The sequence below is a fragment of the Salvelinus fontinalis genome, chromosome 2 (assembly GCF_029448725.1).
Source record: "Salvelinus fontinalis isolate EN_2023a chromosome 2, ASM2944872v1, whole genome shotgun sequence".
Classification (NCBI taxonomy): domain Eukaryota; kingdom Metazoa; phylum Chordata; class Actinopteri; order Salmoniformes; family Salmonidae; genus Salvelinus; species Salvelinus fontinalis.
Genome location: NC_074666.1, coordinates 68998258 through 69025977, shown reverse-complemented (window position 1 = coordinate 69025977; position 27720 = coordinate 68998258). Strand labels below are relative to the sequence as shown.

At 43.6% G+C, this 27720-nt stretch overlaps 1 protein-coding gene across 4 annotated transcripts in view; it reads right to left on the bottom strand.

Annotated features, from left to right (window-relative positions):
• The window catches only part of LOC129824261 (kelch-like protein 17), a 31761-nt gene extending 17773 nt beyond the window's left edge, over positions 1-13988 (bottom strand). For 3 of the 4 annotated variants that reach the window (XM_055883775.1, XM_055883794.1, XM_055883803.1), the window contains exons 1-3: positions 13612-13988; positions 3074-3338; positions 216-337 (exon numbers count right to left, since the gene is read on the bottom strand). In XM_055883775.1, the coding sequence (XP_055739750.1) occupies positions 216-337; positions 3074-3287 (336 nt within the window). In that variant the 5' untranslated portion in view covers positions 3288-3338; positions 13612-13988. Of the gene's footprint in view, positions 1-215; positions 338-3073; positions 3339-4647; positions 4747-13611 lie in introns of all 4 variants that reach the window. The other variant, XM_055883785.1, reaches the window with a different exon arrangement.
• Between the last annotated feature and the right edge of the window lie 13732 nt (positions 13989-27720).

Here is a 27720-nt window from a genome sequence, read left to right as displayed (position 1 = left end):
ATATTTCAATATATATATTTTTTTAATCACAGCCCCCGTCCCCGCAGGAGGCCTTTTGCCTTTGGTAGGCCGTCATTGTAAATAAGAATTTGTCCTTATCTGACTTGCCTAGTTAAATAAAAGGTTAAATACAAATAGAAAAATGAATAAAAGTAGGGAATAAGGTGCTATTTGAGACGCAGTCCAGGAAAAGCGCAGTAGTTTTTTCTTCTTACCTGCACGTTTCCCTCCCCCACCACGATTTCTGCCGTGTAGGCATACTGAACCAGCTGTTCCAACGCCTGGGAGTCAATGTCATGCAGGGTCACGTGGGTCTGGCGACTCTCCGACATCTCATCTGCATGACCACAGACAGACAACAGAGTTTTTCAGTTTTCCAGTCTGCAGTGTACATGTGCCTGTGTCCGTGCGGACAAACCAAATGAGAAACCAATTCAACATGTCAAGTCAGAGAAATCAAATGAGAGTTTATTTCAAGTGCAATTAACACTCCATTTTAACTGAAAGAGTTGTGTGTGTATGTGTGTGTGTGTGTATAATGTGGTATATACTCTATTGCAGGGTTCCCCAACTGGCAGCCCACGGGCGGGGGGGGGGGACATAAAAGACTGTAATAACACCAGTAACTCAGCTCAAAGAGATTTTAATTTTTGAAATCTGTTTCAAAGTATTCCCACGTATAATAAAGAGATATGTGATCGCATACAAATGTAAGCAAGCTTTGAAATGATTATGTTTTAGTCAAATGTTATATCCGTTTGGGCTTCTTGCGCTCCATTTGCATTCTAAAAATGTTTTGTAATTAAGTTCCGGCCCCATGACCATTGTTTCAAGAACAAAAATCGACCTGCGGCTTAATCTAGTTGATGATCCCTGCTCTATTGCCACAGACATGAAGCACGTACCTCCCATTATACACAAATTCTCATAGGACAGTCACTGCATAGCACTATGGAATTGTTTAGCATTTGTAGCTGTCTGTGTCTGAGTGATTCATTGTTTGACTGTCAGACAATCTTTGTGTCATTCCGATTCCTGGAAATATGAGGTGCTTAAGCCAAACACAGCGAAGAAGCATATTTGAGCATGGAAGGGAGTCCAATTGTTCCAACAGGTCAAAAGAGCCAGCACACACACACACAACAGCGTTTTGGTTATATTGATTAGATTGTTGGCTATACAGTGCATTCGGGAAAGTATTCAGACCTCTTGACTTTTTCCACGTTTAGTTACATTACAACCTTATTTTAAAATTACATTTACGTTTTCAGACATTTGGCAGCGTTTACAGCCTCGAGTCTCTTGGGTATGACACGACATGGTTGGCACACCTATAGTTGGGGAGTTTCTCCCATTCTTCTCTGCAGATCCTCTCAAGCTCTGTCAGGTGAGATGGGGAGTGTCGTTGCACAGCTATTTCCAGGTCTCTCTAGAGATGTTCGATCGGGTTCAAGTCCGGGCTCTGGCTGGGCAACTCAAGGACATCCAGAAACTTGTCCCGAAGCCACTCCTGTGTTGTCTTGGCTTTGCGCTTAGGGTTGCTGTCCTGTTGGAAGGTGAACCTTCGCCCCAGTCTGAGGTCCTGAGCGCTTTGGAGCAGGCTTTCATCAAGGATCTCTCTGTAATTTGCTCTGTTCATCTTACCCTTGATCCTGATTAGTATTTATTCAGCTGAAAAACATCCCCACAGCATGATGCTGCCACCCCCATGCTTCACCGTAGGGATGGTGCCAGGTTTCCTCCAAACGTGACGTTCAGTCCAGAGTTCAGTCTTGGCGTCATCAGACCTGACAATCTTGTTTCTCATGGTCTGAGTCCTTTAGGTGCCTTTTGGAAAACTCCAAGCGTACTGTTGTGTCCTTTTAACTGAGGAGTGGCTTCAGTCTGGCCACTATATGATAAAGGCCTGATTGGTGGAGTGCTGCACAGATGGTTTTCCTTCTGGAAGGTTCTCCCATCTCCACAGAGGACCTCTGGAGCTCTGTCAGAGTGACCATCGGGTTCTTTGTCACCTCCCTGACCAATGACATTCTCCCCCAATTGCTCAGTTTGGCCAATGACATTCTCCCCCAATTGCTCAGTTTGGCCGGGTGGCCAGCTCTAGGAAGAGTCTTGGTGGTTCCAAACTTCTTCCATTTAAGAATGATGGAGGCCACTGTGTTCTTCGGGACCTTCAATCCTGCAGAATTGTTTTGGTACCCATCCCCAGATCTGCGCCTCGACACAATCCTGTCTTGGAGCTCTACGGACAATTCCTTCGACCTCATGGCTTGGTCTTTACTCTGACATGCACTGTCAACTGTGGGACCTTATATAGACAGGTGTGTGATCAATGGAAACAGGATGCAGCTGAGCTCAATTTCAAGTCTCATAGCAAAGGGTCTGAATACTTATGCAAAGAAGATAAATTAATACATTTGCAAAAATAAAAAAACAGTTTTCGCTTTGTCATTATGGGGTATTGTGTGTATATTGATGTTTTTTTATTAATTGAATCCATTTTAGAATAAGGCTGTAATGTATCAAAATGTGGAAAAAGGGAAGGGGTCTGAATACTTTCCGAAGGCACTGTATCAGCAGACTTAAAATAGGCCTAGGTTTAGAGCATGGTCAGTTGAAAGTAAGTCTAGCGGTGAGTCTTAAAGCCCCATACCCTCACAAGGCTCTAGTAGGAGCTGCAGGAGGGAGGAGAAAAACTGGGACACACCTCACCTGGTGATCTATGACCCCAAGAGGAAAGAACGCACACAGACAACAGGGAGGAAGGAAGGAAGGAAGTGGTCACTGATGAGGAAGGAAGCAAACAAATTAGGTGTTGCTCACAAGTTGAGGTGCCACTGCCACTCACACACACACACATTGAGCAAAATGTAGCGCAGTTCAATGTCTGAGCATTCAAGCAACAACCAATAATCACCACAAACCCCTCACACCACTTTGTTCATGGTAAAGAGGGGGAGACGGTGTCTCAAAGTGAGTGACTAACACTAGTAGTGAACACTTTTGAGGGCGTGGAGAAACAGAATAGCAGTCTCAGTAGCAGTGGGTGCGGACTCTGAGGAGGGATACTTACTTGTAAACATGGCGTGGAAGTAGGGACTGCAGGATGCCAGCACCACCTTGTGCGCCTTGATCTCCTTGTTGGAGACGTGCAGCACGATGTCGCAGAGTAAGCTGCGCTGGCGCATCCTGTTCATGGACACGAACGAGTCGTGGTAGTGGCGCTTGGAGTTGTGCGAGATGCTGTGGCCGTCGCGGTTCAGCAGCTGCATGCCCCCCTCCATCATGGTGCCCCGCTCCGCTGCAGCCGGCTCCTGCCTGGGCCTCACTCTGGGAGACTGCAACACACAAGGGGAGCCATTCCGGTTCTTTTAGGGTTCAACAAATTCTGCGAATTTTACCCAAATTCCCAAGTTTTCTAGAAATCACAGAAGGAATTTTGCAGCCCTAGGTTCATTCCAATTGAATTGTCCCAATTCGATAAATCTCTGTTTTATGTCATATGTGACTGTTTGTATCATCAAAAACAATATTACATCACCACTGCTGTAATAGGCATGACATGACAGGTGTCATAACAGTCATAGTAGCTGATGTGAAAGATATGACAACTGACTGTACAATCATGACAGCCAGGTATACCAAAATGTAGGTTAGCTAGGCCAGCATGGTTAGCTTGTATAGCACTCTGTGCTAGCCAGTAATATCCACATCATAATACTGACATCAGCTGTCAAGACTGCTTAATTCTACTTTGCTTTAAGTCTGTCCGTCAATGTCATTGAAGCTGTTGAGGTAGGCTAGGTCCTAATCATGCATGTCAAATCAAAAGTACAATACAGGTCGAGTTAGTGTGACTATTTCATAATAGCAAGCTAGGACTGATGGTTTGGTTAGCTAAACTTGCAAGTCTGTGTGTTTGGTTACCAAAGGATCTACTGTCGCCATCTAGTAAACTTGCTAGCTATGGATGAACACATTTCTAGTGGGAAATGTGTTAAACTATAACCATGGTATAAAAGGGATAGTCAACTCGTGGCTCTATGCGTTCTCTGGAACTCCACGGAAGTTCATTATTTTCCATAGAACGCATAGCCTCTTGTTGACTATCCCTTATGTAATCGTGTTCAATGTTATCCTTGCTTATAAATCCAGTGAGTTCTCATGTTAAGAACACACTTTAGAATGGTGCATAAGCATCTAGATACCCTATACTGTACTCTGTAGATTTGTGTTATAATGAATATTTACATTCCTCTCAACTGTGTGTGTTATGCCACAAGTGGCTAAAATGTAATTTAATCTGGTCCTCTTTCTACCATATGTGGTATATTTTCTTAGTAGTGTTTTAGAATATAAAGCATCTACAGCAGGCCTTATAAAAGTTTTATGAAGGCTTCATGAAAAGACCCACTATGATATGCACTGCCATTTTAGCCCGAACAGCTGTTGATTCTTAGAATATCACTTTTAAATGCCTCATCAGCTTTACTCAGCTAACCAGACCGGTCTTACCCCGTCATAACCCAAAATATAAGGTTGTTTTACTGTAATGGGTGTAATGGTGACGTGGATGTCTCAAGACATTGCACCAAGTTTGTGTAAAATTATTCAGGTGGAAATTATATTGTTGTCAATTTAGCCTACCTTTCTGATAGGCTAGATGTTTGTTGATTGAAGGCTGCGTGTACACACATGCCATACGTTTGTGCGTTCTGGGGGTGTAACCAGTCTGAAAGATAACCACTGTTAAAACGGTTAACCCTATCAGTCCCGTGACCTCAGAAAAAGATGTGGCTTTTCATTATCTGACTGTCATTTATAAAGCCCTTATATTTAGCCTCACAAGTGTTTTACCGTGTTCTTTCAGGACAACCAGGGCTACATGCAGAACACAAAACTATTTGACAAAAACAGTTGCATTCATGAATTTTACTGACAAATGTCCATTTAAAAATAAGGTCCAACAAAGCAAAAAACAGATAAAGATGAATGTATATGAATTCTGTAAGTACATAAATTCTTTGCTCACTAAGAGCAACATCCAACTAGTCAGTGACAACTGTGTGGCGTTTGTGAAAGCAACGATGTGAGCTTATTACAGTACTATAGTCACTATGTCCTGGCATTTCCTACCTTCTTCGTAGAAGCGTGTGAGCTCTGTGAGAGTCTCCGCTTTTAATACAGTTTAATAGTTTGTAGTTCAAACCATTCGGACTCGACAGACCTTTTTGTAAAAAGACCAGGCCCCGGGCCCCTTCCGGGATCCACCCTTAACATATTTTTGGCCCACCGGACTGCTGTGACTCTGTATGCTTGTTCTGGGACCCTACTGGTAGTAACATCTTGACAGTAAAGCACTTCACCTGGCCAAGGTTGTACTTCAGTGTGTGCGAGGGGGTGGGGTACTACTATAACAGTGGAGTTATGTTACAACTGGATAACGGTAACACTATCTTACGTTGGTTCTGTGGTAACAGAGTGTACGTTTCATGCCCTGATAACCTAGGCCTAGCTTACACTTTAGGAATCCACTGTCCACTGGTTACTGTCTATGAGGCCTATGCCATAGATTACATAGACTTCTATGGAGACTTCGTAGTATGTATCAATGTGAGATACATTACTTTTTGCTCCTTCGAACAAATTCATTTTTTAACCATTGATAAAGAAGCATCTTAAAATGTCACCACTACTGCATAACAGGTCTTGTGTCTTTCTTTCTCTCACACACACACACACACACACACACACACACACACACACACACACACACACACACACACACACACACACACACACACACACACACACACACACACACACACACACACACACACACACACACAGCTAATTCAGACATGTTCTAATGCCCAGGACAAATAGCTAGCATCGGGCTATTTTGCACATTGACAATTTCCAAATGTTGACATGACATTCATTCAAGTTCATATTTTCAACAGATACAAGGTAGCCAGCACCAATGAATAAGAATGCATTGTCGTCACTGCAGCGATGGGTCATTAACTGACACACAGACTATTATCCGTAGCCACCGTCAGTGTCACTGAGGGGACACACAAACCTATTCACACACACATAACGATACCTTTCGTTATTCTGACTCACTAGATATTCTGGATGACTGCCAGACATACTGCTTCCATTTCTGCAGACCATTTCCCAGCTGTGACCATCTTTGTTTGTTTATCAGCATGCATTTGGTCATTTCACCTTCCTCCTTGAGGTTGTTCCTATTCATTGCTATTCCTAAAGATGTGGTATTGCACCCCCAACTCCCACACCATCTATTTTGAATAACCGTATCATCAGCGAGAAAAGCAATGGCAGAAAATACAAATGACCAGTGATAAACGTTGCAGTTTCGTGGAGCCAGGGAAGAACTGACAACGTGACGGTGGTAGGCCTGATCACCGACAACGAGACAGCCTGTAGGGAGGTCAGAGACCTGGCAGTGTGGTGCCAGGACAACAACCTCTCCCTCAACATCAGCACGACAAACGAGCTGATCATGGAATACAGGAAATGGAGAGCCGAGCACGTCCCCATTCACATCAGTGGAGTGGGTCGAGAGCTTTAAGTTCCTCAGTGTCCACATCACTAAGGATCTATCATGGCCAACACACACCAACACAGTTGTAAAGAGTGCACGACAATTCCTCTTCCCCCCCCCAGGAGGTTGAAAAGATTTGGCATGGTCCCTCAGATCCTTAAAAAATTCTACAGCTGCACCATTGAGAACCTCTTGCATCACTGCTTGGTATGGCAACTGCTTGGCAGCCGACCGCAAGGCACTACAGAGGGTAGTGCGAACGGCCCAGTACATCACTGGGGAAGAGCTCCAGCTACTGTTCTCTCAGCTACCGCACAGCAAGAGGTACCGAAGCACCAAGTCTGGAACGTGAAAACTTCTACCCCCAGGCTATAAGACTGTTAAATAGTTCATAAAATATTTAACCAAATAGCTAGCCGGACTATCTGCATTGACCCTTTACGCACAAACTTTTTGGATTAAATACACTGCTGCTACTGTTTATCGTCTATCCTGTTGCCTATGCACTCAATTACCCCTGCAAATTAACTCGGAACTGGTACCCTGTGTATATAGGCAAGTTATCGTTACTCATTGTGTATTTATTATTATGTGTTATTACTTTTCTATTACTTATCTATTTTCTCTTACTCTGCATTGTTGGGAAGGGCCCGTAAGCAAGCATTTCACATGTTAGTTTACACCCGTTGTCAACGAATTTAATTTAATTTGAACGACTGATCCTTCTCAATGAAGTCACGGATGTTCAAGGCCGACCGTGGTACTGCAGGCATTTTTAGCAGAAAACAGGTTCCCCCATTATAGTGAATGGAAAAATGGCGATATTCGTGGTCAATCTTCATGTCAATATATTTTTTTAAGACAATCGTACCAATAATTGCTTCTAATTGAACAGAAAGATATGTCTTTGAACCAATATGGCCAAAAGTATCTGGACACCTGCTCGTCGAACATCTCATTCCAAAATCATATTATGGGTATTAATATAGAGTTGGTCCCCCCTTTGCTGCTATAACAGTCTCCACTCGTCTGGGAAGGCTTTCCATTAGATATTATAACATTGCTGCGGGGACATGCTTCCATTCAGCCACAAGAGCATTAGTGAGGTCGGGCACTGATGTTGGACGTTTAGGCCTGGTTCGCAGTCGGCGTTCCAATTCATCCCAAAGGTGTTCGTTGGGGTTGAGGTCAGGGATCTGTGCAGGCCAGTCAAGTTCTTCCATACCGATCTCGACAAACCATTTCTGTATGGACCTCGCTTTGTGCATGGTTCATTGTCATGCTGAAACAGGAAACCTTGTTCCACAAAGTTGGAAGCACAGAATTGTCTAGAATATCATTGTATGCTGTAGCATGAAGATTTCCCTTCACTGGAACTAAAGGGGACCAAAAAATGAAAAACAGCCCCAGACTATTATTCCTCCTGCACCAAACTTTACAGTTCGCACTATGCATTGGGGCAGGTAGCGTTCTCCTGGCATCCGCCATACCCAGATTTATCCATTGGACTGCCAGATGGTGAAGCGTGATTCAGCACTTCAGATAACGCGTTTCTACTGCGTCAATTGGCAGCCTGCCATCACCATTCCAGCCGACGCTTGGCATTTCGCATGGTGATCTTAGGCTTGTGTGCGGCCGCTTCCAGAGGCAATTTGGAACTCGGTAGTGAGTGTTGCAACCGAGGACAGACAATTTTTACGCGCTTCAGCACTCGGCGGTCCCGTTCTGTGAGATTGCGTGGCCTACCACGTCATGGCTAAGCCGTTGTTACTCCTAGATGTTTCCACTTCACAATAACAGCACTTACAGTTGACCAGGGCAGCTCTAGCAGGGCAGAAATTTGATGAACTTGACTTGTTGGAAAGGTGGCATAGTATGACGATGCCACGTTGAAAGTCACTGACCTCTTCAGCATGAGCCATTCTACTGCCCATGTTTGTTTATGGAGATTGCATGGCGGTGTACTCGATTTTACACCTAGCAGCAATGGGTGTGGCTGAAATAGTCATGTAGAGTACTTAACAAGAGGGGGCAGCACTGAGCTAGCCTGCAATTTTATTTCCTGGAGCAGCTCAAACTCTCCATGAGATGCCATCTTAACCGACTTCATTTGGCTTCAATTCACTACTGAGTCTTCACATAGGAATGAATGGTGTCACGTGAAGCATCCAATTTGATAATCGCTACGGTCTGTCTCGGTCCATATTTGTGTAAATGTAAATGTAAGAAAGCCTCCGTTCAATCCTCTGCAGGGGTGTAGTGTTGCCGGAGCGCAGGCTCCTTCCCTTTTGACTCGAGAATACACTGAGCTTGTAAAACTATTTCTGGAAAATGAATTCTGATACATTCTAAATAAATTATATTTAATTACCACCCTGTCTTCTCTCTGGCGGTGGCAAGAATTAACAATTAGGCTACCTGTGTGCACTGCAGAGGCCAGTCAGAGTCTTGACCACTTTGGCCAATCAGAACGGTGGAGAAAAAAGTAATTGACTGTGTGTCTGCCTCGAGGATGTTCGTAAAACTCCATGGACCCTCTTGCACAGTGGAACCCAGAACAATATGTGATCACTTCTTAAGGCGACACCGTTTTGCTGAAGACTCCCAAACTAGAGTGTCCAAAGGGAGACACAAGGACCGTTCTAGCTTGGTATGTCAGGGTAGACAATTGGAAATGTGAATTGGGCCAAGTTGGAGGTAATAATGCATCTGGGTTATAGTTTTTGAGAAGCATGAATACCCCACACCAAACACTTGATTTTATGGCTGTGCAATTCTACATAGTAATGATTTATGTTCACTACTTGGTCAATTGACTTGATAGAATGTAATTGCATAGATTAAAATGCAATGAATTGATAATTCCCTTCTCTTTATTTTATTCTGTAATACGGTACAATACGTTCGGAAAGTATTCAGACCCCTTCCTTTTCCTGCATTTTGTTATGTTACAGCCTCATAATAAAATGGATTAAATAAAATGTTTTCCTCATCAATCCACACACAATAGCTCATAATAACAAAGCAAAAACAGGTTAATAATTGTGTGCAAATTTATTAGAAATAAAAAACAGAAATATCTTATTGACATTAGTATTCAGAACCTTTGCTATGAGACTCGAAATTGAGCTCCGGTGCATACTGTTTCCATTGATCATCCTTGAGATGTTTCTACAACTTGATTGGAGTCCACCTGTGGTAATTCAGTTGATTGGACAATGCCACTTGGAAAGGCACACACCTGTCTATATAAAGGTCCCACAGTTGACAGTGCATGTCAGAGCAAAAACCAAGCCATGAGGTCAAAGGCATTGTCCGTAGAGCTGCGAGACAGGATTGTGTCGAGGCACAGATCTGGGGAAGGGTACAAAAAATGTCTGCAGCATTGAAATAGCCCAAGAACGCAGTAGCCTCTATCATTCTTAAAATGGAAGAAGTTTGGAATCACCAAGACTCTTCCCTGAGTTGAGCAAACGGGGGAGAAGGGCCTTGGTCAGGGAGGAGACAAAGAACCCGATGGTCACTGACAGAGCTCCAAAGATCCTCTGTGGAGATGGGAGAAACTTCCAGAAGGACAACCATCTCTGCAGCACTACACCAATCAGGCCTTTATGGTAGAGCGGCTAGACAGAAGCCACTCCATAGTAAAAGGAAAATGACAGCCCACTTGGAGTTTGCCAAAAGGCACCTAAAGGACTTTCAGACCATAAGAAACAAGATTCTCTTGTATGATGAAACCATTGAACTCTTTGGCCTGAATACCAAGCTTCACGTCTGGAGGAAACCTGTCACCATCCCTACAGTGAAGCATGCTGGTGGCAGCATCATGCTGTGGGGATGTTCTTCAGCGGCAGGGACTGTGAGACTAGTCAGGATCGAGGGAAAGACGAACGGCACAAAGTACAGAGATCCTTGATGAAAACCTGCTCAGGACCTCAGACTGGGGCGAAGGTTGTTGTGGAATATTCCATTCAAACAATCATCTTTATTCAATATTGATGAATTATTTTAATCATAAAACCGTCGACTCAGCAGTGTCTTTGTGAGATACAGAGTAAGTGAACGGATGATCTCTGCATGTGTGGTTCCCACTGTGAAGCATGGAGGAGGCGTTATGGTGCTTTGCTGGTGACATTGTAATTTATTTCGAATTCAAGGCACACTTAACCAGCACGGCTACCACAGCCTTCTGCAGCGATACGCCATTCCATCTGGTTTGCGCTTAGTGGGACTGTCATTTGTTTTTCAACAGGACAATGACCCAACACACTTACAGGCTGTGTAAGGGCTATTTTAACAAGAAGGAAAGTGATGGAGTACTGCATCAGATGACCTGGCCTCCACAATCACCCGACCTCAACCCAATTGAGATCGTTTGGGATGAGTTGGACCACAGAGTGAAGGAAAAGCAGCCAACAAGTGCTCAGCATGTGGGAACTCCTTCAAGACGGTTGGAAAAGCATTCCTCATGAGGCTGGTTGACAGAATGCCAAGAGTGTGCAAAGCTGTCATCAAGGCAAAGAGTGACCACTTTGAAGAATCTCAGATATATTTTGATTTGTTTAACACTTTTTTGGTTACTACATGATTCCATATGTGTTATTTAATAATTTTGATGTCTTCACTATTATTCCACAATGTAGAAAATAGTAAAAAATTATGAAAAACCCTTGAATGAGTAGGTGTGTCCAAACTTTTGACTGGTGCTGTATGTAAATGTGATATTTAAGTTGTTGTTTTTTATAAACTTGCAAAAAATTATTTAAACCTGTTTTGCTTTGTCATTATGGGGTATTGTGTGTTGATTGATGAGGGAAAAAAACGATTTAATCAATTTTAGAATAAGGCCGTAACGTAACAAAATGTGGGAAAAGTCAAGGGGTCTGAATACTTCCCGAATGCAACGCATATTGTAACCGTGTGTTCAAGCTAATCAAATCAAAGCGTATTTATGATACAGCGTGTCCAGTCCTGTGTGGCTCAGTTGGTAGAGCATGGCGCTTGCAACGCCAGGGTTGTGGGTTCGATTCCCACGGGGGACCAGTACAAAAAAAGTATGAATGTATGTACTTGTAAGTCGCTCTGGATAAGAGCGTCTGCTAAATGACTTAAATGTAAATGTAAGCTATACAATGAAAGACCTACTCGCAATAAAGCTTTCCTTGCAAACAGTGCAATGATATTAAGCTATATGTATTTACGTTAGGCTATAGCCTACAAATAGCTATACCATGTAGTCATAGGCCTATTGCAAATTAATGTTGTTTGATCCTGAACTGGCCAAATGGAGGAGCTATCCTTCAGCACCACAAGTTGGTCCGACTTCTTTAATTGACATCATTGCACGATCCTGGCGCTGTACTTTCAGAACCTTTTTACTTAAAATATCCTTTTAAAATGATATTTCATCAAGATCTGTTGCCTATGCCTATAATAGTCATACTCATCACTTATTACAAATAGAAGATTTTCCCTTCTCACAACGGTGCTCGTTTAGTAAAGTTAGATAAAATAATCAATGTCTTGCAAGATCACAATTATGAATGTGCATGTTACATAACCAAATATAATACCAACATAGGGCTATAACATTCCTGCTACACCAAAAACACCTCCTTTTCTAATGAGATTTTTAGAACGGTTAGCTGAAACCGAATAGTTATATTTTTTTCTCATGCACCAAAACTCCACAGATCGTGGCACTAGGCAGAATATGTGCTTTCATTGAAACAAAATACAAGTAAGGCTAAAGGTTTAACACTATCTTCTCTAATTCACTCAGGAAACAGTAATTAAAGAATAACTAAATGCCTCTTCGCATGAAAATGATGGAGATCAATAAAATAATCAGAATGGAGATACGTTTGGACGTTTCACCGTAAAACATTAATAATGATCATTCATGATTGACAGTGATGATGGCCTATATTTTGAAATGAGGTAACCTATGCCTAACTTGATGTTTGAGAGTATTACAAATATTTAGACAATAGCCTGTGTGTGGGCATAGGCAGACGTCGCAATTGGAGAAAGCATTTTTTATAATTATTAAATCGGCTAGATCTGTCGGTACACACTGAGTGATAAAAATATGAAGTCACTTAAAAAAAAAAAGTCTCCCTCACCTAAAAAAAATAGCACTACACCAGTGATCCTCTATGATGCTGTTGACTGCATGAGCAATGACATCAAATTTAAGGTGGATCTGCAGCAGTGATGAGATCCTCATCGTTGCGGCGTGAATAAAATTAGACACTGACCGGAATAAATCATGTTTTTTTTGCTGTAATTGTGATATCGACTAAAACGCGCTTATGACATTCATAAATTATAATTAGCTATCTACTATGTGCAAGATGCTATCTCTACACCACCTTAAATCGCTGGATCGTCTGGTCTGGCCAATCAAGAACGTGCTAGACATTATCCCAAAACAGGGCATCCCAACTCTGTTCCTGGAGAGCTATCTTCCTGAATGGTTTCGCTCCAACCCCAGGTGTAACTAACCTGATTCATCCATCTTATCAACCAGCTAATGATTAGAATCAGGTGCCCTTGATTAGGGTTGGAGTGAAAACCTACACTACAGGACGGTAGCACTCCAGCAACAGGGTTGGAGAGCCCAGTCCCAAAACATAACCTGCAGCAAATGATCATCCTCTCTAGACAGACAAATCGATAGAGAAGTCAGAACATCGAATCCTAACTATATTTAGCCGCTCTATTGAGATCACGTTCCCACAGAAAAGCTGTACCCTAGCTAGACATAAGTGACTACGTCTGGTTACCCACGAGATGAACATAAAGTGCAATTTTGAATTTCCAGAATGGTTATTTAGCTAGCGACAGTCTTCTATAGGTTTAGCTAAACGTTTCCCTTTTCACCTGTGGCTAAAACATAACTGTCATTGATTTTGCTACTATAGCTAGCAAGCTATATTTTTACTACATAGACACCGGCAGCCGTGACAAATGACATGGCGATGTCGGGATTTAGCTAGCTAGCTAACTACTGTACAGTAGAGCTCAAGACTCACCAGCCGTCGTCTGTGTCGCAAGGACAGCACACATGTATTTCTGGTTGTAACCTTTTCCAGTTTCTTGATATGTTATAGTCCAAGTTCAGAATGTAAGGTATTTCATTTATCAGTATTTTGAATTGTTAATCATCACGTCAACATTACATGATGTCGCGTCAAAAAAATGCTTCTTGTATCGCTCGCTCCACACAAGTGACACTGACAAATATTTCGTTTCTCCTTCTTTCAGACTGTGCATTTTAAAACAGTTTTTATATATTGCAAAAACACAGACAAAGTGAACTAATAGATGTTCTGCTATTGCACATGATACCGATTGAAAAGCTGAATACAAAATCCATTTAGATTAACTACGGTCTCTGCTAAATCTACCGGATTTGCAAAAACCTTTCAAATTGAACGTCACACATAACATCAACGCTTTAGAATGGTGAAGTTCGAGGTCGTCTTCTTTTGTAGTCACGGTGGGGGAATTATCAGTCTCACAATACCCATGTTCGAGAGGATCGAAACAGTAATGTATCATGAGTCAATTGTGACTGACGGATCTACAAATAATAATGAGTCGTTTTTATGATGCGAGGTTCTTTGTAGATCATTTGGCTGCAATGTCGAACAAGCCCACAGACTGGAAAAGCATTTCAAGGGGCAATCTGCATACATTTTTGGATTTAGAAATCTATTATACAGATTGTACCCATTGATTCTTGAAGAATGTAACTTAGAAATGCCTCTGAGCTTAGTTCAACTGTCGTACCCCATCAGAACCCAAAATATAAACTTGATTTACTCCAATGTTTTATAAACAGAGTCAATCTAAACAAACACTATATAGCCTCAAAACAAGGTTAAAACTCAAATTTTGATATCCCGGATGGTCAGTCCTTGCAACCATAGCGCTGTCTATGAATTTAAGAGCGGTTACATTTCTCCAGCCCCATCCCTCATCTTTTTACCAAAACAGGGGCGGGGACTCTGCTTTGTTATTGTTCCCTGTCAGTCAGTAACTCGATATAATATACTATGGAAAGTCAACGACCAATCATATTCACATGAAGAAAACTGAAATCACGCCCATCAGGAAAAATGGATGCCAAGTCCGCCCTTGGAAGACCCTCTTTTCTGGCTATAATACCAGAGCTCGCATTCATTTCCTGAATTCTTCTCTCTTCGGCTTGGCAGAAGAAAGAACGTGTCATGCAATTTACAAACTTTTCAAGCACACGAAGACTATGAGATTGGGCTCTGACAGGTGTCTGTTAGTAGGGAGAGAGTACACGTCCCTATAGATGTCGCGAGTTTTGGGTCTTGGTATTGGTTATTGTGTTTGCTAAAATCTAACTACACTAAACAAAAATAGAACAAAAATATAAATGTAATATGTAAAGTGTTGGTCCCATGATTCATGAGCTGAAATAAAAGAGCCCAGAAATATTAAATACACACAAAAAGCTTATTTCTCTCAAACTGGTGCGTAGATTTGCTTACATGCCTGTTAGTGAGCATTTCTTCTTTGCCAAGATAATTCAACAACCTGATAGGTGTGGCATAACAAGAAACTGATTAAACAGCATGATCATTAAACAGCTGCACCTTGTGCTGGGGACAATAAAATGTGCAATGTTGTCACACAACACAATGCCACAGATGTCTCAAGTTTTGAGGAAGCATTCAATTGGCATGCTGACTGCAGGAATGTCCACTAGAGCTGTTGCCAGAGAATCGAATGTTAATTTCTCTACCATAAGCCGCTACCAACATCGTTTTTGAGAATTTGCTAGTACGTCCAACCGGCCTCACAACCACAGACCACATGTATGAAATCGTGTGGGCGAGCGGTTTGCGGATGTCAACGTATTGAACAGAGCCCGATCAGCTCTATGTGAAGGAGATGTGTCACGCTGCATGAGGTAAATGATGGTTACACCAAATACGGATTGGTTTTCTGATCCACACCCCTATCGAGAGTGCGGTATCGTCCAGTTGTGGGCATAACAAACACAGTTCCTTCCCCACATTCAGACACAGACACAATAAAAACAAATTATCCCAGTCCTCAGGTTGGCCCCTTCAGGAGATAATGCATGAGGACAGTGACCAGGAGGTATGGTCTGCAGTTTGCTGTGCATCTTCCTTTTCATAGCTAAATGCGAACCTACTCTGTTGGGACATAAACGCATGAATCAGCCGAGTCCAGAATGAGACCCAGTAACTGAATGCGCTGAGCCGGAGTCAAACAACATTTCTTGTGATTTACTATGAACCACAGAGACTGAATATGGGAAACCAGCGTGGCAGAGTGGAGCTCCATCTGTTCCCTCGACTCTGCTATGACTAGCCAATCATCCAGTTAGGCCAATGCTCTGATCCGCTGGCATCGCACCGGTGCCAAAGCCGCCTCCACCACCATAGAAAAGGTGCAGGGCGAAAGGGAGAACCTGAAAGGCAGGACCAGAAACACATTAGGCCACACCCTCGAAATGAAACCTCCGAAACGTTCTGTAGGGAGTATGTATAGCCACATGAAAATGTACATCCTTCAGATCTACGGACGTGAACCAATCGCTGGGACGCACCGACTGCAATAGCCAGCGAAGTGTGAGCATTTTGAACTTGCAAGCTGTGAGGTGTTTGTTTAAAACATTCAAGTTCAGGATAGGACGCAATGCAACATTCAAATGCTCTTGGGAACGAAGAAGAACCGGCTGTACCAACCGCTCTGTACTTCTGACACGGGACCACCCAAATAGCCTGCTTTTGAAGGAGAGAGGAAATAAAATTGGTTTAGCTAGCACACTTGCCATTGGAACACCGGAGTGATGGTTACTGATAATTGGCCTCTGTACGCCTATGTAGATATTCCATAAAACAAATTGCCATTTCCAGCTATAATAGTCATTTACAACATTAACAATGTCTACACTGTATTTCTAAACATTTTGATGTTATTTTAATGGGCAAAAAAAAAAGACATTTCTAAGTGACCCCAAACTTTTGAACGGTGTTGTAGGTATGCTTGTTAAAAGGCCATTGCAGGTAAGTACGGATGTTTTTAAGGCCACTGCAGATAGGTATACAGTTGAAGTCGGAAGTTTACATACACCTTAGCCAAATATATTTAAACTCAGTTTTTCACAATTCCAGACATTTAATCCCAGTAAAAATTCCCTGTCAGGATCCCCACTTTATTTTAAGAATGTTAAATGTCAAAATAATAGTAGAGAGAATTATTTATTTCAGCTTTTATTTATTTCATCACATTCCTAGTGGGTCAGAAGAAAACTCAATTAGTATTTGGTAGCATTGCCTTTTAAATTGTTTATCTTGGGTCAAACTTTTCGGGTAGCCTTCCACAAGCTTCCCACAATAAGTTGGATGAATTTTGTCCCAGTCATCTTGACAGAGCTGGTGTAACTGAGTCAGGTTTGTATGCCTCCTTGCTCGCACACACCTTTTCAGTTCTGCCCACGCATTTTCTATAGGATTGAGGTCAGGGCTTTGTGATGGCCACTCCAATACCGTGACTTTGTTGTCCTTACGCCATTATGCCACAACTTTGGAAGTATGCTTGGGGTCATTGTCCATTTGGAAGACCCATTTGCGATCAAGCTTTAACTTCCTGACTGATGTCTTGAGATGTTGCTTCAATATATCCACATAAATGTCCTCTTCATGATGCCATCTATTCTGTGAAGTGCACCAGCCCCTCCCGCAGCAAAGCACCACCACAACATGATGCTGCCACCCCCGTGCTTCACGGTTGGGATGGTGTTCTTCGGCTTGCAAGCCTCCCCCTTTTTCCTCCAAACATAACGATGGTAATTATGGCCAAACAGAACTATTTTTGTTTTATCAGACTAGAGGACATTTCTCCAAAAAGTACGATCTTTGTCCTCATGTGCAGTTGCAAACCGTAGTCTGGCTTTGTTATGGTGGTTTTGGAGCAGTGGCTTCTTCCTTGCTGAGCGGCCTTTCAGATTATGTCAATATAGGACTCGTTTTACTGTGGATATGGATACTTTTGTACCTGTTTCCTCCAGCATCTTCACAAGGTCCTTTGCTGTTGTTCTGGGATTGATTTGCACTTTTTGCACAAAAGTACGTTCATCTCTGGAGACAGAACGCATCTCCTTCCTGAGCGGTATGACGGCTGCGTGGTCCCATGGTGTAAATGCTTGCGTACTATTGTTTGTACAGATGAATGTGGTACCTTCAGGCATTTGGAAATTGCTCCCAAGGATGAACCAGACTTGTGGAGGTCTACAATTTATTCTCTGAGGTCTTGGCTGATTTATTTAGATTTTCACCTGATGTCAAGCAAAGAAGCACTGAGTTTGAAGGTAGGCCTTGAAATACATCCACAGGCACACCTACAATTGACTCAAATGATGTCAATTAGCCTATCAGAAGCTTCTAAAGCCATAACATAATTTTCGGGAATTTTCAAAGCTGTTTAAAGGCACAGTCAACTTAGTGTATGTAAACTTCTGACCCACTGGAATTGTGATACAGTGAATTATAAGTGAATAATCTGTCTGTAAACATTTGTTGGAAAAATAACTTGTGTCATGCACAAAGTAAATGCCCTGACCGACTTGCAAAAACTATAGTTTGTTAATTAACAAGAAATTTGTGGAGTGGTTGAAAAAATAGTTTTAATGACTCCAACCTAAGTGTATGTAAACTTCCGAATTCAACTGTACATGTTTAAAAAGGCCTATATTTAAAAGGCTGCTCAGGGTAATTATTCATGTTTTTAAAAGTCCACTCCACGTTTAAAAAAATACGAGCTGGAACACCCCACCAATTAACACCGTTGCATTGTTGGAACCGAATTGGGTGTCACATTTCTTTTAATACAGATAAAACACTTATTTAAAAATATATATATAAACTGCTCAAAAAAATAAATGGAACACTTAAACAACATAATGTAACTCCAAGTCAATCACACTTCTGTGAAATCAAACTGTCCACTTAGGAAGCAACACTGATTGACAGTAAATTTCACATGCTGTTGTGCAAATGGAATAGACAACAGGTGGAAATTATAGGCAATTAGCAAGACACCCCCAATAAAGGAGTGGTTCTGCAGGTGGTGACGACAGACCACTTCTCAGTTCCTATGCTTCCTGGCTGATGTTTCTTGCGTCTTGTGACGGCCGGCCGCCCAACAACCTGCCCACTTGACCCTATCCCCTCCTCTCTTCTCCAGACCATTTCCGGAGACCTTCTCCCTTACCTCACCTCGCTCATCAACTCATCCTTGACCGCTGGCTACGTCCCTTCCGTCTTCAACAGAGCGAGAGTTGCACCCCTTCTGAAAAAACCTACACTCGATCCCTCCGATGTCAACAACTACAGACCAGTATCCCTTCTTTCTTTTCTCTCCAAAACTCTTGAACGTGCCGTCCTTGGCCAGCTCTCCTGCTATCTCTCTCAGAATGACCTTCTTGATCCAAATCAGTCAGGTTTCAAGACTAGTCACTCAACTGAGACTGCTCTTCTCTGTATCACGGAGGCGCTCCGCACTGCTAAAGCTAACTCTCTCTCCTCTGCTCTCATCCTTCTAGACCTATCGGCTGCCTTCGATACTGTGAACCATCAGATCCTCCTCTCCACCCTCTCCGAGTTGGGCATCTCCGGCGCGGCCCACGCTTGGATTGCGTCCTACCTGACAGGTCGCTCCTACCAGGTGGCGTGGCGAGAATCTGTCTCCTCACCACGCGCTCTCACCACTGGTGTCCCCCAGGGCTCTGTTCTAGGCCCTCTCCTATTCTCGCTATACACCAAGTCACTTGGCTCTGTCATAACCTCACATGGTCTCTCCTATCATTGCTATGCAGACGACACACAATTAATCTTCTCCTTTCCCCCTTCTGATGACCAGGTGGCGAATCGCATCTCTGCATGTCTGGCAGACATATCAGTGTGGATGACGGATCACCACCTCAAGCTGAACCTCGGCAAGACGGAGCTGCTCTTCCTCCCGGGGAAGGACTGCCCGTTCCATGATCTCGCCATCACGGTTGACAACTCCATTGTGTCCTCCTCCCAGAGCGCTAAGAACCTTGGCGTGATCCTGGACAACACCCTGTCGTTCTCAACTAACATCAAGGCGGTGGCCCGTTCCTGTAGGTTCATGCTCTACAACATCCGCAGAGTACGACCCTGCCTCACACAGGAAGCGGCGCAGGTCCTAATCCAGGCACTTGTCATCTCCCGTCTGGATTACTGCAACTCGCTGTTGGCTGGGCTCCCTGCCTGTGCCATTAAACCCCTACAACTCATCCAGAACGCCGCAGCCCGTCTGGTGTTCAACCTTCCCAAGTTCTCTCACGTCACCCCGCTCCTCCGCTCTCTCCACTGGCTTCCAGTTGAAGCTCGCATCCGCTACAAGACCATGGTGCTTGCCTACGGAGCTGTGAGGGGAACGGCACCTCAGTACCTTCAGGCTCTGATCAGGCCCTACACCCAAACAAGGGCACTGCGTTCATCCACCTCTGGCCTGCTCGCCTCCCTACCACTGAGGAAGTACAGTTCCCGCTCAGCCCAGTCAAAACTGTTCGCTGCTCTGGCACCCCAATGGTGGAACAAACTCCCTCACGACGCCAGGACAGCGGAGTCAATCACCACCTTCCGGAGACACCTGAAACCCCACCTCTTCAAGGAATACCTAGGATAGGATAAAGCAATCCTTCTGCCCCCCCCCCCCCCCCTTAAAAGATTTAGATGCACTATTGTAAAGTGGCTGTTCCACTGGATGTCATAAGGTGAATGCACCAATTTGTAAGTCGCTCTGGATAAGAGCGTCTGCTAAATGACTTAAATGTAAATGTAAATGTAATGTTTTGGTCACTTTTGAATGCTGGCGGTGCTTTCACTCTAGTGGTAGCATGAGACGGAGTCTACAACCCACAAAAGTGGCTCAGGTAGTGCAGCTCATCCAGGATGGCACATCAATGCGAGCTGTGGCAAGAAGGTTTGCTGTGTCTGTCAGCATAGTGTCCAGAGCATGGAGGCGCTACCAGGAGACAGGCCAGTACATCAGGAGACGTGGAGGAGGCCGTAGGAGGGCAACAACCCAGCAGCAGGACCGCTACCTCCGCCTTTGAGCAGGAGGAGCACTGCCAGAGCCCTGCAAAATGACCTCCAGCAGGTCACAAATGTGCATGTGTCTGCTCAAACGGTCAGAAACAGACTCCATGAGGGTGGTATGAGGGCCCGACGTCCACAGGTGGTGGTTGTGCTTACAGCCCAACACCGTGCAGGACGTTTGGCATTTGCCAGAGAACACCAAGATTGGCAAATTCGCCACTGGCGCCCTGTGTTCATCACAGATGAAAGCAGGTTCACACTGAGCACATGTGACAGACGTGACAGAGTCTGGAGACGCCGTGGAGAACGTTCTGCTGCCTGCAACATCCTCCAGCATGACCGGTTTGGCGGTGGGTCAGTCGTAGTGTGGGGTGGCATTTCTTTGGGGGGCCACACAGCCCTCCATGTGCTCGCCAGAGGTAGCCTGACTGCCATTAGATACCGAGATGAGATCCTCAGACCCCTTGTGAGACCATATGCTGTTGCGGTTGGCCCTGGGTTCCTCCTAATGCAAGACAATGCTAGACCTCATGTGGCTGGAGTGTGTCAGCAGTTCCCTGCAAGAGGAAGGCATTGATGCTATGGACTGGCCCGCCCGTTCCCCAGACCTGAATCCAATTGAGCACATCTGGGACATCATGTCTCGCTCCATCCGTGGGCTAGGAGAGGGCTAGGAGAGGGCTAGGAGAGGACGTGGGCTAGGAGAGGACGGACAGAGTATCTATTCTACCACACGACGACGGTACTACCAAGTATACAGTTTACCACCAGAGACATTCTTCAAAGAACAAACCGGCCTTCCATCGACAACCAATCTACCGAAGCGCAGCTCAGAGTAAATATTTATTGCATTCTCCTTTTTTAAATGGGCGGTTATTTAGAATGCATAAGATACTGAATTTACGATAGCGTCTCCCTTTGTTACTCAGTCTTCCTGCTCTTTCACTCAAACCCAACCCCTTCTCGTTGTGTAACCAGCCGTCGTATCTGTTCCGTCCACCAGGGACGTTTTCTTTATGACATAATTTGTAATCAATGTATGATCCATTCTGTGTAGATGTAAATCTGTGTGATTATTTAGTAAATAAATAATTAAACCAAATTTTGTATTGCTATTTCAACTTATAACTCATGATCAAGAATTTACAACTTTCAGATGAGACTAAACAAGGTGACGATTAAATATTGACTGCTATTGATGTAAAAGATTACTAGGTCTTTAAGAGTTTATTCGGAAGATAACGGCTCTATAGACATTCTTTCGTGGTGCCGCAACTTTCTAGTTAATTACATTCACCTGATTAGCTTATTAATCAGGTAATATGAATTACAGAGAAATGATTTTATAGAATAGCATGTCATATCACTTAATCCGGCATAGCCAAAGACACGACACACCTTACCTATGCCGCTCGGCCATCGCTCATCCATATACTGCACTTATATGTATGTACATACTCTCATTTACCCTTTTATATTTGTGTGCATTAGGTAGTTGTTGGGTAATTGTTAGATATTAATGCACTGTCGGAACTAGAAGCACAAGCATTTTGCTACACTCGCATTAACATCTGCTAACCATGTGTATGTGACAAATAAAATGTGATTTGATTTGTGTACAACTTATGCTCTAAACCCCTTGTAAAGCTAGGGGTTATTTGTCCACTTTAGTTGTGATACAAACCTTATCAAAACATATTGGCCTATGGGCTAGGCTACATGAGACATGCAACTATGATTTGAAAAAGTTGCACAAAAGAAAAAGACATGCGCTGTTTCTTGCCTTACTGCACACGAATATTGTCACCCATCAGACTATTCTTGAGTTAGTGTCTTCACATATACCAAATAATATATGTGGAATTAGTTTTGATTTAGAATGGACCATTATCATGCACTTGTCGGAAAAGTGGCATGGGTAAAACATTTCTAAATAATCTATGGACAGGGGCGGCAGGGTAGCCTAGTGGTTAGAGCGTTGGACTAGTAACCGAAAGGTTGCAAGTTCAAATCCCTGAGCTGACAAGGTAAAAATCTGTCGTTCTGCCCCTGAACAGGCAGTTAACCCACTGTTCCTTGGCCATCATTGAAAATAAGAATTTGTTCTTAACTCACTTGCCTAGTAAAAGAAAAAATTTAAATAGCGAATGGAGGACTCTTTTCCCATGGTTCATTTTCATGCCAGCCAGGTAGGCTATACTCCTGTTGTAAAGGGCAGCAATGTGCTTAATAATAGGAAAGTTGATAAATATAGTAGCCCTAGTCTATAGGAAGCTGATGGGATCCTCGTTTTAATAGAGGCCATCAAAACTCTCTTTTCTCGGGCAGTTGCATAGCCTACAGAAATGTTGTGCACCATGAGCTTATGGGCTCGCATAAAGTGTTTGATTAGATTTTTGATGAAATTGCATTGATGTCAAAGTGATTTGAGGGGCAATAGAGTGCTGAGTACCAGACAGTTAGCAAGTTTGGTAGGCTACGAATGACCATCAGCAGCATCAGAGCTTGGAGAAGCCTGGTTACCGTGACTAAACGGTCACGTGGAATTTGACTGACTCCTGACCGCCCGTGTGGCGGTAATACGGTCGCCGTAACAGCCCTATGCACAAAAAGCAAACATTTTGTGCACAAATTCGTTTACATCGCTGTTAATGAGCATTTCTCCTTTGCCAAGATAATCCATAATCATATCAATTAGCTGATTAAACAGCATGATAATTACACAGGTGCACCTTGTTCTGGGGACAATAAAAGGCCACTCTAAAATGTGCAGTTTTGTCACACAAAACAATGCCACAGATGTCAAGTTTTGAGGGAGCGTGCAATTGGCATGCTGACTGCAGGAATTTACACCAGAGCTGTTACCAAAGAATTGAATGTTAATTTCTCTACCATAAGCCATTTTTGAGAATTTGTCAGTACGTCCAACCGGCCTCACAACCGCAGGCCACGTGTAACCACGCCAGCCCAGGACCTCCACATCTGACTTCTTCACCTGCCAGATGGTCTGAGACGAGCTACCCTGAAACTGATGAAACTGTGGGCTTGCACAACCAAAGAATATCTGCACAAACTGTCAGAAACATAAATCTGTGTGCTCATCATCTACACCAGGGTCTTGACCTGATTACAGTTTGGTGTCGTAACCGACGTCAATGGGCCACTGGCATGCAGTGGGCCATGCAGACAAGGTGTATGGCGTGTGGGCGAGTGGTTTGTTGATATCAATGTTGTGAACAGAGTGCGCCATGGTGCTGGTGGGGTTATGGTATGGGCAGGCATAAGCTACAGACAATGAACACAATTGCATTTGTTTGATAGCAATTTGAATGCACAGAGATACCGTGACGAGATCCTGAGGCCCATTGTCGTGCCATTCATCTGCCGACATCACCTCATGTTTCAGAATGATAATGCACAGCCCCATATTGCAAGGATCTGTACATACTTTCTGGAAGCTGAACATGGCCCAGTTCTTCCATGGCCTGCATACTCGCCAGACATGTCACCCATTGAGTATGTTTGGGATGCTCTGGATCGATGTGTACGACAGCGTGTTCCAGTTGCCACCAATATCCAGCAACTTCGCACAGCCATTGAAGAGGCTGGCCACAATCAACAGGCCACAATCAACAGGCTGATCAACAGGCCACAATCAACAGGCTGATCAACAGGCCACAATCAACAGGCCACAATCAACAGGCCACAATCAACAGGCCACAATCAACAGGCTGATCAACTATGCGAAGGAGATGTCATGCTGCATGAGGCAAACGGGCAAATGGTCACACCAGATACTGACTGGATTTCTGATCCAGACCCGTACCAACATATGCATATCTGTATTCCCAGTCATGTAACAATTTATTTCAATAGACAGATTTCCTTATTTGAACTGTAACTCAGTAAAATCTTTGAAATGTATGCATTTTGCATTACAAAGATTTTACTGATTTACAGTTCATATAAGGAAATCATTCTAATGAAATACATTCATTAGGCCCTAATCTATGGATTTTACATGACTGTGAATACAGATATGCATCTGTTGGTACGGGTTTCGCTCTCGGAGGAGGGCACACTGGATGAGGAGTAGGGTTGATTTGAGCGTTCTGACCTTGCAAAGGCAGTCAAGCACCCAAGCTAACGTTGGCTAGCTTGCGAGCTGCTTCCAGACACAAATGAGACCACTCTGACCATTTTATTTGCTCTAGCAGAGCTGGTTAGGCAGTTTTCATGTTATTCAGAGCGTTGGTGACTGTAACAGTGCTGCTAGCAACAATTTAATTATGCTTTTTGCCAACGTTTACTGACACCGGCCATTCATCATTAATTATTCTGCGCTGTGGTACACTCAGACGAGAGTGCTCTGAAATCGGAGTAGATAGCCAGAGCGAATTTACGAAAGCACCCGAATGTCCATTGAGAACGCACAACGACTATACCATTTAATAACTAAGCTAATAATGACAGGAATAATCAAGTCAATAAACGTTGGGTAGTTAGCCTAAAGTTAATATACTAGCAAGTTTGATGTATAAGCAGCCAACTAACATTAGGTAGCTAGCTAACATACCGGTACATACTGATGTAATGATATGCTACCATCAGACTGAGCTTGTTGTTCCTGCAGGCAATCTCAACACTGTGCGTTGAAGAAGACATCCTCCTCTCTCATATGGTACCCTTCCTGCAGGCTCATCCTGACATGACCCTCCAGCATGACAATGCCACCAGCCATACTACTCGTTCTGTGCGTGATTTCCTGCAAGACAGGAATGTCAGTGTTCTGCCATGGCCAGCGAAGAGCCCGGATCTCAATCCCATTGAGCACGTCTGGGACCTGTTGGATCAGAAGGTGAGGGCTAGGGCCATTCCCCCCAGATATGTCCGGGAACTTGCAGGTGCCTTGGTGGAAGAGTGGGGTAACATCATCTCACAGCAAGAACTGGCAAATATGGTGCAGTCCATGAGGAGGAGATGCACTGCAGTTCTTAATGCAGCTGGTGACCACATCAGATACTGACTGTTACTTTTGATTTTGACCCCCCCCTTTGTTCAGGGACACATTATTCAATTTCTGTTCATCACATGTCTGTGGAACTTGTTCAGTTTTGTTCAGTTTATGTCTCAGTTGTTGAGTCTTGTTATGTTTGTACAAATATTTACACATGTTAAGTTTTCTGAAACTGAACGCAGTTGACATTGAGAGGACGTTTCTTTTTCTGCTGAGTTTAAATCCACAATCGCTGTATAATCGCGCTATTCATTTTTGTGTCTTACTATCTGCAAACAGCAAGTTGTTGCTAAAATAAATAATGTTAGCCACTTATGCTAATTGCTAGCTAAATATAGTTAGTCAGCGCTGTTACGCACAAGCGCATGCGTAGCTAGCTCTCTATTACAGCCTGATACCATTGCTGTTGTATTTTAGCTACTCAAAGCTACAGTAAGTGAAAATGTTTAATTTAACATTAATTAGGGTCCACTTGGTAAAAGCTGACGAACACTTTGGTTCCTACCCTGTCACAATAGCCCCTCCCTGGCATTTTCATTCGTTATCATGTCAAACAACACTGTATTCAAAGTGTCCACTATATTCCAACTTTTGGTGGAAGTTTTATTGAACTGTATAACACAATCAGAATGGCCAAAGCCCCATTAAAAACGCTTTGAATGTATTGTCAACCTAGGGCCATGCCCTACTCATAAAGCATATTTAGAACTTTTATTATTCAAAAACTGCAAAAATTGTCAACATTTAAAAAAAATATTGTGGTGATATTTTGGCCATATCGCCTGGTCCTAACCCCACGTTCCTCAGCTCCACTCTCTCTTCCACCACCATGTCTCTCAGCTCCTTCAGCTCAGTCCAGATGTCAGGCTGGTTGGTCAACTGTTCAACGTCACTCTCCCTGCACGCTCTCCCTTCACTGTGACCCGGTTGAGTGATGTCATTCTCTCTGACCCCGCCACTCTCTCCCTGAGCCCATGCTCCAGACCGAGAGAACAGCAACACCAGCAGAGCTACAGCACCCTCCATTCTGAAACAATGCCTCTTCAGAACTAAAGCAATCTACTGGGCTCAGTCCCCACCTTTATCTTTTTACATTGGTCTTGGTGAACCAATACATGGGAAGTTGAAAAGGTGGCATCAGTGCAGCAGGTGACCAAAAGTATGTGGACACCTGCTTGTCGAACATTTCAATCCAAAATCATGGCTATTAATATAGAGTTGGTCCCCACTTTGCTGCAATAACAGCCTCCACTCATCTATGAAGGCTTTCCACTAGTTGTTGGAACATTGCTGCGGGGACTTGCTTCCATTCAGCCACAAAACCAAGAGTGAGGTTGGTCACTGATGTTGGGCGATTAGGCCTGGCTTGCAGTCGGCGTTCCAATTTATCCCAAAGGTGTTCGATGGGATTGAGGTCAGGGATCTGTGTGCGGGCCAGTCAAGTTCTTCCACATCGATCTCGACAAACCATTTCTGTATGTACCTCACTTTGTGCACCGGAGACATTGTCATGCTGAAACAGGAAAGGGCCTTCCCCAAACTTTTGCCACAAATTTGGGAACACAATCGTCTAGAATGTCATTGTATGCTGTAGCATTAAGATTTCCCTTCACTGGAACTAAGGGGTCCGAACCATGAAAAACAGCCCCAAACCATTATTCCTCCTCCATTCTGACTTTACAGTTGGCACTATGCACTGGGGAAGATAGCAAACCCAGATTTGTCTGTCGGACTGCCTGATAGGTGAAGCATAATTCATCCCTCCAGAGAACTCGTTTTCACTGCTCCAGAGTCCAATAGCGGTGAGCTTTATACCACTCCAGCTGACACTTGGCATTGCGCATAGTGATCTTAAGTTTGTGTGCATGCGGCTGTTCTTGTGCTGACATTGCTTCCAGTTGTGAGTGTTGTAACCAAGGACAGATGATTTTTACAAGTTATGCGCTTCAGCACTCAGCCGTCCCGTTCTGTGAGCTTGTGTAGCTGAGATG